Below are 12575 nucleotides of genomic sequence, written 5' to 3'. Positions count from 1 at the left end.
CGCAAAGTGTCAAGAACGCCAGACCGTGAAAACGTTGTTGCATCGTGTTCAGACCCCTCCAAGGCCCCCACACGCAGCACATCCCATTGGGGAAGACGCAAGCCTGATACTTCACCCCGTGCAGCCTCGCCTTCCCGGCAAACGTCTGCCTGTCCTGGAGCGTCAAGTTCCAGTTAGCCCCCCCCTCCTCCCCCTGTCGGCACGTGGGCTGGAAATGACCGTCAAAAATCGCGACCAGTATTTCACTGAGTCATGAGCCTCAACCCCAACCGCGCAGGCCCGGAGCAGCAAATTGCAAGTTGGCGAAAGTCATGCCGGACTCGCCCTTGGACCCCGTCGTGCCGGAGGATCTCCTGGTGCTCTTGCCTCGACTTCATCGAGTCGCCGCGCTTCGGCTCCCGCCCGCGGCCCCGGCGTCGGCCCCAGCACTGCGGCAGTCGCGGCCGGCGGTGACTGCGGCAGTCCTTCTTCCGACAGGCCCGCCGAGGCTTTTAATCTTTCGGGGACACAAATTGCAGACCTTGATTTTTGCCGTTTTCTTGATTTTCGGCAAGTTTTCTTAGGGTTAGGGAAATTAATAGGGTAGGGGTCCATCGCTTTTTGATTTGTCCCGGTTGCTTCAAAGCACAAAGCAGTCAAAGTATAGGGTAGGGGTATTTGGAGATGTGGTGGGGGTCTATTTACTGCCGAACAATGGCGCGCGGTAGTCGCAGGAAAGCTGATGATGAGGATGTAGCTTGATATTTTAACATGTTTCTTGCACTTGAATCACAACCAAGATCATTCTAAAAGTATATGACTCACGAGAAAGTTGTAACATCATGAGTTATTCATCATGTTGTAATATGAAAATGTGATTTGGTCGCCTCGCCAAACTCATGAACCCTAAACCCAAAGATGGCAATGGAAGCATGTTGAGTGTGTTGAACACTTCATTCGATTGCATTTTCATATTATGAATATATTGCAAGCATGTCGAAGTTCATCAAACTGATTCAACAGTTCTTTTTGTCATCGGTAATCATTGTCGATTCGTACTGCATTTTCTTCTCTACATTCTGAATGCGATGAAAGATCATTCAAGTGCACTAATCCCCACCTGAACCGATGTTTTACACTCTGTTGAACCTGTCCAAGTCAGAGATAGTTGAGTGTAGGCTTATTACACAACGACAAATGGACTTTTTATACAGTTTTTCTGCTTGTAAATTCCTGACACAACGAATTCAGACCGAATGTCAGTGTGAATAGACTGGAATCATGAAGCTGCACAACGCTCAAACCCTTATGATCTCGAAATCTATATCTATGACTGACAATTCCTTTCATTCTCTTGCGTATTGTACCTTGTTTGTATTTCTCGCTCATGATTTTGTTGGGATTGTCTGCTAAATGTGAATTTCCAACATTGGATCGGTTTACATTGTTCATGATTTTGTTTCCACATTTATGAACCAAAACCAGAGAGCAACCATCTTCAATCATCTCAAGGAAGCACATGCAAAGCATCACGAGCCTCGACAATGGGAAAATGCTTCAATTTTGCATTACGAAACTATTTCGTTGACCTCCCCTCTTCGACACATACTTGCAATTATGCTAGAGTGACAACATGGAACGTCAAAGAATTTAAGAAAATCTGAATCAGAATCATACAAGAGGTGATCACCTTTGTATTCTAGATGGTTGCGTTGGTGGTTCATGATCAATTGCGTCCGCAAATGCATGATTTGGAAGGGGCCTCTTTTTCACCTTCTGCAACCAAGTTTGACGCGAGGTCTGAATAAAACACCTGTCCGCGTTCAAACTCGGCGGCTCTGTCACAGAAAGTCTACTCCACGCATCAAACTGCAATGGTAGACATAGTTTTAGGTGTTCATCATTGGGATTGACAAGTTTCTTCACAAGTTTCAAGAATACTGTTCGAAATTCAAGCGTGGAAGTGGAGTATTATCTCCATGTTTGCTGTGATAGCAGCTTTCTTTCAGATACGAACTGAGTTCCAGATGCCTAAATCGAGTTCCATGAGTCGAGCAATGAATATCCGAGTGAACAACTGGAGTTTCCTACATGAAAAGCCTGGGCAAACCTCAGTTCCAACATTCCTGCACTCGTATCAACACCAACATTCGCGAGCCCATGAAAGCATCATATTCTCACCTCAATATGAATTATCCATGTGTAAACAAAGGCTTCCAAGTACCACATTCATTGACGGTTGATATCGTCATGACACTGACGTTAGGTTCAACTCGTTTTTAGATGCCTACTTGATGAGCATGACAGAACTAGCGAGGACTACATAGCAAATTGTGAATTTCCTTCCACAGCACAAACTCGAAGATTCCTCCGGCACGGCAGCTCAATCCGTCTCCAAACCAACTGTCTATTGGAGGGGTGTCCATGAAATACCAAAACAACCCAGACTTCACCGCTCCCCGTGAAATCTTCCCCAAACGCCACATCAAAATATGCAGAAAAAAGCAAATTTTGTGAATTTGCTGATTTCGATCGCACAAAAAACAATGAATATAGCTCTGATGATCCAGTTTTCACTATCTGAAGTTCGATTAGGTACCTATGATTCAATTCTAGTCCTTCATACAACCGTTTCACACTGCGCGACATGCCTGCAAGCACTTTCATAAATTGTTTGCAGCACATGCTTTTCGATAACAAAACGGCGATTTCCCAGATTTTGTCATCTTCAAGTTGTCTTATCTCAGCAATGGATGGGTCTCTTCTTGTGCGGTTTTCATCAACGGAACGTGCCCGTCCTCCTCTTTCGTATGCCACCATTTTCGCGCCCTCTCCGTTTCGGAAGATGCTGTATGAGGGTCTTCAAATCAGGGCCCTTTGGGGGGATTTGGGCCCCACTCAAGGGGCCCTGTGTCCCCGAAAGATTAACTTAACTTTGAGTAAAGAAGAACCGTACTGCTGAGTTGCCGTTTCAGACTAACGGAATCAAATTTTGAACGGGCGTCCTGTAACCGTCCATTGCAAGATACCCCCTACCCTCTCAATAGAAGATCATAGTACCGGTGTACAAGTACCCCATACCTTTTCTCGGTGAGGACCCTCCAACGGTACCTTATCAAAGCAGCTGAGGGATGGGGTACCACCCTCACCCCCTCATTTGTGGGTCAATTTCTGGGTACAGAGTCTTGAAATGGTTCAAGCCCTACTCGCAGCACACTGAAGGTTGGCGATGTGGACCGGTGGGGGTAGTAGAGAATGGAGGGTAGGTAGTCAAGTTTTCAATGGGGTGGGGTGGATGTTGAGAGATAGGGTGGGATACAGATTGGTAGCACCGGTCAGTCTCTTAACCCTGCAAACATGGCTCCAAAAGGGGGTACTGCCGATTGAAGCCCATTGACGATCGCGTCTGATGAAACGGGGTAGGGCCTGTTTCCTCAATTGGGGGTAGGGGTATATACCCTACTTGACAATCACATTAGGGGCACATTGGTAGGATTAGTAGAGGTACTCTTGAGCCTGGGTGGGTGGTGAGTTCCAACGTAATTTCCTGGTAGGGTAGTCAAACTGTAGTAAAGAATGGGGTGAATGGTCGTTTGGGTACTTCAATCTTGCAGAAAAGGGTGGGGTTATTTGTGGGAACAGAAGGGGTGTGTGAAAATTTGGGTGGGTAACGGCACGGCCTGCTCGACAAGGCAATTCAGAAATAGGGGTGGGGCAAGGGAGGTGGGTGGGTGTTTTGGAGGGTGCTGGTGAGAGGGTTTAGGGGTCAATGCAGGAAAGCAAAGATGTGCTGAGTGCGATGGGGGAGTGGGAGGGGAAGAAGTGGAGGAGGAGGAGAAGGCACGATTATATCGAGTAGAATGATAGAAAGCGGGAAAGGGACAGATGGAGCAGTAAGGAGGGGGCACCACTGCGTAATGGGACAGGTGGAGGATTCAAGGTACTTGTCCAGGTTTCCGGGTCAAGGATGATAACAGATCGAAAGAGACAAAGCGAGTCAAAGCTTGTTGCAGAGACAGGGCAGAAGCAATTAGAAATGATCTTAAGGAAAAAAGAATCAATGAGCATGCAATCCATGTGACAAGAGTAGATGGAATACACCAGAAAAAGCCGTTTGAGGTAGTGTGGTATGAGGAAAGGACGAGAAAAGAAAATATTATGAACGTGAGAAATCTTTGAAAGCATAATGCAAACAGATTGGAATTGTCCTAAAGAGAAGGGGTAAGGGATTCTCTTAGTCTGAGAATTGTTCGGTGCAGATTTAGGATTTAGACGTTGGACCTTGTTTAACGGTAATTTGCAAAAGATGAAAGAGAGTGTAGGTGACGAAATCATATTGCGAAACAGACAATAGATTATTATTCCCTGCTGCTTTTTGAACTCTACATTCCGTTGAGTGTGCATAATTTTCATAAAACTTGAATTTCCATTGCGCTGGACGCTTACGAGATCCATGAAGATCGTGTACTGATCCCCTTTTTTGTAGGTGTGTTGATATTGTCATCATGAGTGAAAGTGGTGTATCTCAGAATGAAGGCCATGGTGCAGCAAGACGCTCAGAAATTTCTCTTAACACACCTTTGATTTCTGAGGATTCTTTCCGAACAAAGAAACGAAATTTTGAGTCCTTGGAGCTGATCTACCACAGTCCGTTGCAGTCTCGAAGCTCTGTGATCGATGATTCTCGGGAACGCTCAAGCCTGCAAGTCGACAATTCTTTGTTTTCAACCATCCCAGATGATGTCTATATTCACATTCTACAAAATTTGTCAATTAGCGATCTTGCCCTGGCTTCACAAGTCAATCATCGGCAACGAAGGTTGTGCTCTTGTGATTTGATATGGAAGAACAACTGCTACAAGGATTTCGGGGATGATGCTGAAGAACTGATCAATGCATATGAGAACGTGGTGGACCGGACTTGCGTGCCATACTTTCAAGCACTTTATAGAAAAATGTTGGGGTTTGAGATCGAGCTGCATTTTACCAGTGGTCCACGATTGGGGAATGTTATCAAGGTATTTAGCCCTTGTCTCAGCTTTGTTTCCTCAACCTCTGTCTCAGGTTCCAAATGGAAAGATGATATCGATCGGCAGATCAAGAAAGAACGACATCTGCATACTTCAGGTGAGCCCTGCTCCTTTTCAAACTTGAAGCATCTGACTCGTGCATGGAAAGGATGAGATGGTTTCGAGGAGTCATGGTCAGATTCGCTACAAGGATAGAAGATTCTGGCTAACGGACCTCGGGAGTATCAATGGCACATTTATTCGACAGGTCTGAAAACTTTTTCCAAATTTCCCTTCCCTGCTCTGTGACGTCCTCTCCCTCTAAATCTTCTGTCAAGTCTGAAATCTCGTCACAGAAAGGGGTACAGCGAGCATTGACGAAAGAAGCTCCTGTACAGCTGGAGTTGAGGGATGAAGTTGAAATGGGAAACTCCATCTTTGTCGTTGAACTAGCACATCCTTCGCCCCTTGATGGATCAGAGGCAACGACACCACAAGAGAAGATGGCTGGGGGAGACGGAAGCTCTCATGATCAGTTTGGTCAGGAGCAGTACAGTCCGTAGCCCATCTCGTGAGGAGTTCCAAATCTTGCGAGGTTGTACACTGATAGGGACACCTAGACTAACTTAACGACATTCAATGATGATTCTCACAGACAACAGTAGGAATGATATTATCTCAACACAACCAATGAAACGACAACAATGTAAACAACACAATGTGCACTTGCGTCATGCTCATTCATCCTCTCCTGCGCTTCCGTGGTTGGCTCCCCTCGCTCTCATCTGCTCGTGAATTTGCTCCGTCCACAGATTCTCCATCTATCCCTTCTGCTCCCTCAGACCGTCTTCCCCTTGAGCGCTTCCTTCCTTCATCACCATTCGCCTCTGGCGCCACCAGTGGCGGCCTTCCCCTTCCTCTCCCTCTCCCTCTTCCCCTTCCTCTCCCTCTCGACGCCTCAACCGGGGCTTGCGTTTCCTTGGGTTCCGGGATGGTGGCGGCCGGTGGTGGAGCCTCAGGTTGTGGTTTCTTGTGCTCGGCAAAAATCCCTTCTACTTCAGGCAGATCATCTGGAGGCAGAACGATTCGGCTCCATGTGAGCAGCTCACGATCTCGCTTCAAGCAGACGGCGCATGTCCACTCCTTGACGTCGATCTCGTCGTCGAACCCTGAGCAGTACGAGTGGAACGAGCGGATACACTTCTTGCAGTTGAAGAGAGGGTTGGCAGGGTCAGACCCGAAGCCGCAGACATCGCAGAAGTCCGTGTCGAAGATGCTACATTGCGGCTTGCTTAGGTACTCCTCCTTGAGGCGATTGAAGTCTCCTGTGCACTTGGGGCACTTGTAGAGCTCAGGAAGGTCGTTGGCGTTGACCCTCAAGCACTGCTCGTGGTATGCACAGTCACAGAAGTCACAGCAGATGAGATTGCCGCCGTCCCTGCACAGCTCACAGTAATCCTTGTTGTGGTCCACTGGCTGTGCGGCAGGTGCAGCTTTAGGGGTTGCCTTAGCCTTGGATGGAGTCTTCTCTTCTTCCCCGAGGTTGGATTCATCATCAGAGTTGTCGCTGTCCAGCTCTTGATTCTTTCTCTTGGAACGTCCTCGTCCTCGTTCCTTTACAACGGCGATGGTGTCCTCGTCCGAAGAGTCCACGTCGCTGCTGTGAGAGATGTCCTCCTCCTTGTAGCTCGCAGTCTTCCGCATCCTGCTCTTGCGTGAAGCTTTCTCGGCCCTCTCCAGCTCCTTCTTCCTGCTCGCAGAAGTCTTATCGTCCTCTTCATATTTGAGCCACGACGGCACTTCATCTTCCGTCATCAGGTCCGGCTGACTCGAGCGACTCTGTAGCTCATGGTCATGCTCCTGGAACATCCTGAACTCCATCTCATCCCTTGCAAGCTCTTGATTCATCGCCTCCTTGGACAGTACGTCGGCCTTAGTTGTGTTCGTTGCCCTACTGAAGATCTTCCGGAGAAATTCGTGACGATCCTCTACAGTAGCCTTTTCGTTGAACATTCCTCCGTCTATTGCTGCTCCTCCTAGCTCCTTCTTGTAAGTAGCCTTCTCAAGAATGTCTTCCTCCAATGTGTTGGCGCAGGTCAACCGGAGCACGCGAACCTCTCTCGTCTGCCCGATGCGGTGCGCACGATCTTGTGCCTGCATGTCCATCTGCGGGTTCCAGTCGCTATCGAAGATGATCACGGTATCGGCAGCTGGCAGATTGAGACCTAGGCCTCCGGCCCTGGTACTGAGGATGAAGATCGCGTAGGGGGACTCAGGAGAGTTAAAGATCTCAATCAGCTCTCCTCTTCGTTGCGAGTCTGTGCTCCCATCCAAGCGGAGGTACCTGTGGCCGCACGCCTTGAGAAAGTCTCCCAGGATGTCCATTAGCCTGGTCATCTGGCAGAAGACGAGGACTCGATGCCCCGTGCTCCTCAACTTCGGAAGCATGCGGTAAAGGAGCTCGAATTTTCCGGACGAACGAACCAACTCTGTGGAACGAGAAAGAAAGGTCAGGGGAGAAGAAATCTCACTAGTGGCAATGCTTGCCTGAGCAGAATCTCTCAGGTCGTTGATCGTACCAGAAGAGATAAGGATGATTGCAAGCTTTTCGAAGCTCCATCATGATATTGGTTGCCGTCTTCTTCTTTGTCGGCTGGGTCCCGTCTGAGGGCTGAAGCGCAACGATGCCGTTTTCTCTTATCCCACTGTACAGGCGCCACTGGCACGCAGACATATTGCACTTGATCACCTTCTCCACCTTTGGCTTCAGCTCTCCTTCAACTTCACTTTTCAACCTTCGGAGGAGGAAAGGACGGAGGACCTGATGAAAGATTTTCACACAACGACTCTCTCCAAATCAAAGAGAGCAGCGAGTCACCTGGTGCAATCGATCTATCAACAGGAGACGCTCCTCTTCATCCATTTCATTCGTGTCCCCCGTGGCCCCCATGATGTCTCCAGAGTTGAACCATTCTTCGAAGTTAGAGTCGTGCCGGAAGATATCAGGGAGAAGGAAGTTGAGCAACGACCACAGCTCATTCAGGTTGTTCTGCAGCGGCGTTCCTGTGATCAAAATGCGATACTTGGAAGGAAACCTGCAAGACTGGTTCAGGTGCTGGCAATCTCGATCATGCAATTTTCATACTTGGTGCTTAAGGTCGTGGTGAGCCTTGATTTCCCATTCTTCATGCGATGACCTTCATCCACAATAATGTACACCCAGTTGATCTTGCTCATGAAGGAGGCGTCTTTCACCACGAACTCGTAGCTCGTCAACATCACGTTGAAAGTCCCTTTGTGACATTCTTGCTGCATCTTTTTCCTTGACGGCTTGCTGCCGTAGTAGATGATCTTCTTCACGGTCGGCGACCAGGCGTCGAATTCCCTCACCCAGTTATCAATCACAGATAACGGCGAGACGATCAGGAAAGGCCCATTCACACCCTTCACCTCCATAAGGTATGCTATCAAAGAAACTATCTGGATGGTCTTCCCTAAACCCATCTCATCTGCCAGTACCTGACCGGAGCAACGTCATCTCGAGAGGAATGGGAACATTGGGAGAGCACTCACCCCAGAAATCTTGTTATTGTACAAGGAAACAAGCCATTGCAGGCCCTGCATCTGATACTGTCGCAAAGAGCCGCCAACGAGCATGTCCGGCTGCGAGTTGACTTCCTCTTTCTCAGTGTGAGCCAGGTGATAATAAGTGTTCTTGTTCTTCATGAGTGCCTTCACATCCACCTCGTTGGTGTTCTTGATATCGGTTCTTTCGAACTCGTTCTTGTCAAACTTGAAATCCACAGAATCAGAGGTGCAACCGGAATGTCAGGGAATAATGACTCACGTCATCGTCTTCACCATCACTAACATCCATCGACTTGCTGTTTTTCAGTCTTTTTTCAGTGTTTTTCTTCTGAACTCTGACCTGTAAGGCTCAAATTAAGCAAAGAATCCTAGATTGACTTCAAAATACCGCAAGACCAAGAGTACGAAGGTATTTGTCGGTTTCCGATAGAACATTCAAAATCTTTTCATTTTTGTGCTCTTTCAGCAAGTTCAAGTATGCTTCAGTATCGTGCTCCTTCAGCGCCCTTATCCTATCCTTTTCTGCTTTTTCCTTCCTCCTCCTCTCTCTTTCAACTTTGTCTTCAACCTGCTTCTTGGCCAATTTCGCCAATTCCTTTTCCTTCTCTCGAATCTTTTTGTGGTATTCGGTAAAGAAATGATAATGACCCTTGACTTCGTTCAAGAAAGCCTGCTTTTTCCTCTGGTAGAGTCGCATATTTACATTGAGCGACACGGAAGTGGACGGTCTAGCGATCGTCTGCCATCATGGTCACTCAATCAAAGAGGTATGCAAATAAAAATTACGGATAAATTGAACTTGGATGAAAGGTCTACATCCAACTTATCACTACTTGCAATTTCCTTTGGCAGATTGAGTCGAAGACTGTTGCATAGTTTCTCTCTCAAGCGTGCTTGAAGTCCAAGCAATTTAAGCTTCTTTTCTTCAATCTGTAAAAACGGCAACAGTCAGATGACAACAGTCACGATCTCAGACAACACTGAAAATCATCTCAAGTGTGCACTGGGCATCAAATGTGATGGATCTGTAGATCAAAAGAAAGCAATTAATGTTATACCTGTAAAACATTCAATTCTTTGCGACTTCTTCTCTCGGCTGTTTCTGCGCTTGATTCCGAAGGCAGCGTATTTGCATTCAAGCTGTTCTTAATTGCTTCCAGGCATTTCTCTCGCATCGTTTTGCTCCTCAGAATGTTCCGCCCCAAGGAATTGTCATACGCACTTTGCTGGTTTGAATCGTCTTTTCTAGGCTTCAAAACCTGACCAGCAAAGTCAAAAAAAACATGAAATGAATTGATCCTACCGCATATGGTGATTCTTGTCTCTCATTCCATTGGTTTGAATCCATTCCACTTCCCTGATTCTCAACATCTCTATTGGATGATCTGGATACGTTCGAGGAGTGACTCATTTTCCTTGAAGGAGCATCTCCGTTTTCAGAGGCAGTTAACGAGTTTCTTTTCTTCTGCCCCCCCCGACCCGACGGAGTCTTAGGGCCAGGCGATGCTCCCGGCATTGCTGGTTCCATGCTGGCAATTTCCTTATGGCTCATTTCGTTGAGACTGCTGAGAGCGTTGACGACTCTTGGCGGCAGTCGATTCCCTTTCTGAAGCTCGAGCATCGCTCGAAACTGTACGATTGCCTGAAGCGACCACGTCAGCAAGCTTGCAAGCGCGGGAGGAGTGCGAACCTCTCTTCGCTGATACTCTCCCAGACTCTTGATGCACTTCGAATTTGAAAACCAGTCAACCAGACTCGCAGCCTTGTTAGCTGTGAATGCCATTTCTCACTTTACATCACTTTGAATTGGATAATGGTTTCGTACCGCTCGCATCAGGTTTATGGTGTCCTGGCTCGTCTGCACGCCCTTGGCCTTGTGGACGCGCATGAGCTTGTGCCTGCCCCCGCGGCTGAGGTGCTTGAGCCTGTACCCGTGCTTGAGCCTGAGCTGCTTGAGCCTGTACCCGTGCTTGAGCCTGTGCTTGAGCCTGCGCCCTTGCCTGCGCGTGAGCCCTCGCCTGTGCCTGCGCTCTTGCCCGTGCCTGTGCCTGTTCTTGTGCCCTAGCCTGCGCCTGCGCCTGCGCCTGCGCCTGCGCCTGCGCCTGCATGTTCCCCTGCCCTGGCCCTAAGACCCTCCCCTGCCCTTGCACGCCACCTTGTCCCTGCAACATCTGCATCGTGTTCCGTCCGACATTGTGGGCCATGACATTCCCTGCTGAGCCTGCCAACACGAGGTCATGTTGACCCAAGAGAAGGAACAGATCGGACACTTCAAGAAAGTTGTCTGCTCTCTCCTCACAAAACACACCTGAAGAGGCCATTGGCATCTCTCCACCTGTCGGCATTCTCGGTCGCGGCTGGGACGGAAGCTGCATGGAACCGGGAGGCTGCACCATATGCATGGGTTGAGCAATGTGAGCACCGGCGGGGGACATGGCGCTGGAGACCATGGGGTTTGATGCCATGCCGCTGGAAGGAGCAGGCTGCATGCCATTCCCTCCCTGTATCGCCGTCGCCATCAAGTTTCGGCCCCAGCCGTCCATCCCGCCTTTCTTGCCCTACCACCACCCCCACCCCCACGGGATAAAAACAGTCCACCCCTACCCTGAATACACAAACCAAGTGTAGATTTTGAGCCACCCCTAGTCGTGGATGAGGGTACCCTACCTTCCAAAAAGTTCTTTTTGTACTACAAAAGCAGAACCCTCACCGGTACTCAAAGGAAGTACCGTGTCGTGTGGATTCCTTCAGATTTCTACCACCCCACCCATGCTCGATTCACTACAGTCCCTATCAACGCACCCCTACCCCACCAATTCAAAAGACTGAGGCAGGCTCTGAAACAGTATAAATTGAGTAAACAGTTTCCACAAACTTGCAATCTTGCTCCTGCTTCTCCTGATCCTGCTCCTGCTCCTGCTCCTGCTCCTGCTCCTGCTCCTGCTCCTGCTCCTGCTCCTGCATCTGATCTTGCTCCTACTCCTGCTCCTGCATCTGATCTTGCTCCTGCATCTGATCTTGCTCCTACTCCTGCTCCTGCATCTGATCTTGCTCCTACTCCTGCTCCTGCATCTGATCTTGCTCCTACTCCTGATCCTGATCCTACTCCTGCTCCTGCTCCTGCATCTGCTGATCCTGCTCCTGCTCCTGCTCCTGCTCCTGCTCCTGCTCCTGCTCCTGCTCCTGCTCCTGCTCCTGCATCTTCAGTTGCATCTGATCTTGCTCCTACTCCTGCTCCTGCATCTGCATCTGCTCCTGCATCTGATCCTGCTCCTGCTCCTGCTCCTGCATCTGCTCCTGCTCCTGCTCCTGCTCCTGCTCCTGCATCTGCTCCTGCATCTGCTCCTGCATCTGATCCTGCATCTGATCCTGCTCCTGCTCCTGCATCTGATCCTGCTCCTGCTCCTGCTCCTGCCTCGTCACATCTGAGTGTCATTGCTCTCTCCCTACTCTTCCTGCCCCTGACTCCTTTGAATCGTCGTCAGTCCTCCTCCCGACCAAGTACTCGACGTTGTAATAAGTTTGACTTCATAACATAAATTACACTTATCACTTGTAATGTACAGTCACTTCCTAGACGACATCATGCTGCTGGACGAGACTTCGCCTGCCACACAATCACATGGAGGAGCGTCACGGGGAGGGGGAGCAGCAGCTTACGGCAGGTGGCGTTGAGATGATTCCTAATGCTCTCATCCGCTCCTTTGGAGATGAGGTACTCTCCCAGCTCTGTGTAGTTGTATCCGAAGCAGTAGTGCAGGCACGTGTTGCCCTGCTGTCCATTCAGCTCGACGTCAACCGCCGTCTCCTCTGTGCCTCACCTTTTCGTTCTGCGCGTTGATGTCTGCGCCCAGTCGCAGCACCATCTTCGCAATTCTGCATAGGCAGACGATGAGATTCAAGGGAGAGGGAGAGGGAGAGGGAGGAACCTCGGGTCGGGGGGGGGGGGGGGGGGGGGGAGGAGAGAGAGAGAGAGAGAGAGAGAGTAGTAGTAGTAGT

General features: G+C 49.1%; 4 protein-coding genes across 4 annotated transcripts in view; 2 read left to right on the top strand and 2 right to left on the bottom strand.

Annotated features, from left to right (window-relative positions):
- Positions 1-1228: 1228 nt before the first annotated feature.
- Positions 1229-2221, top strand: GUITHDRAFT_151016 (hypothetical protein; the record flags this gene model as incomplete). Its single annotated transcript, XM_005838152.1, has 1 exon — positions 1229-2221. A coding segment is annotated over exon 1 (257 nt), but the record flags the coding sequence as incomplete, so codon positions are not given.
- Positions 2222-4934: 2713 nt separating this feature from the next.
- GUITHDRAFT_103147 (hypothetical protein) lies at positions 4935-5551 on the top strand (the record flags this gene model as incomplete). The annotated part of the gene is made up of 4 exons (XM_005838151.1): positions 4935-4997; positions 5044-5106; positions 5158-5256; positions 5345-5551. 4 exons carry the CDS (start codon positions 4935-4937, stop codon positions 5549-5551), a joined length of 432 nt encoding a protein of 143 aa, XP_005838208.1.
- A 961-nt stretch (positions 5552-6512) lies between these two features.
- Positions 6513-9273, bottom strand: GUITHDRAFT_66145 (hypothetical protein; the record flags this gene model as incomplete). The annotated part of the gene is made up of 7 exons (XM_005838150.1): positions 6513-7518; positions 7568-7809; positions 7867-8083; positions 8134-8507; positions 8562-8771; positions 8836-8916; positions 8965-9273. Coding segments are annotated over 7 exons (2439 nt in total), but the record flags the coding sequence as incomplete, so codon positions are not given.
- Positions 9274-11801: 2528 nt separating this feature from the next.
- The window catches only part of GUITHDRAFT_103145 (hypothetical protein), a gene marked incomplete at both ends in the record, with an annotated part of 6520 nt that continues 5746 nt past the window's right edge, over positions 11802-12575 (bottom strand). The window contains 5 exons of the mRNA XM_005838149.1: positions 11802-11987; positions 12027-12102; positions 12147-12183; positions 12237-12348; positions 12398-12452. Coding sequence (XP_005838206.1) covers positions 11802-11987; positions 12027-12102; positions 12147-12183; positions 12237-12348; positions 12398-12452 — 466 coding nt within the window. The remainder of the gene's footprint in view (positions 11988-12026; positions 12103-12146; positions 12184-12236; positions 12349-12397; positions 12453-12575) is intronic.

This window comes from Guillardia theta (genome assembly GCF_000315625.1).
Source record: "Guillardia theta CCMP2712 unplaced genomic scaffold GUITHscaffold_12, whole genome shotgun sequence".
NCBI lineage: Eukaryota > Cryptophyceae > Pyrenomonadales > Geminigeraceae > Guillardia > Guillardia theta.
The sequence above is the reverse complement of the archived record's forward strand: the minus strand, read 5'-3'. Positions and strand labels throughout refer to the sequence as shown.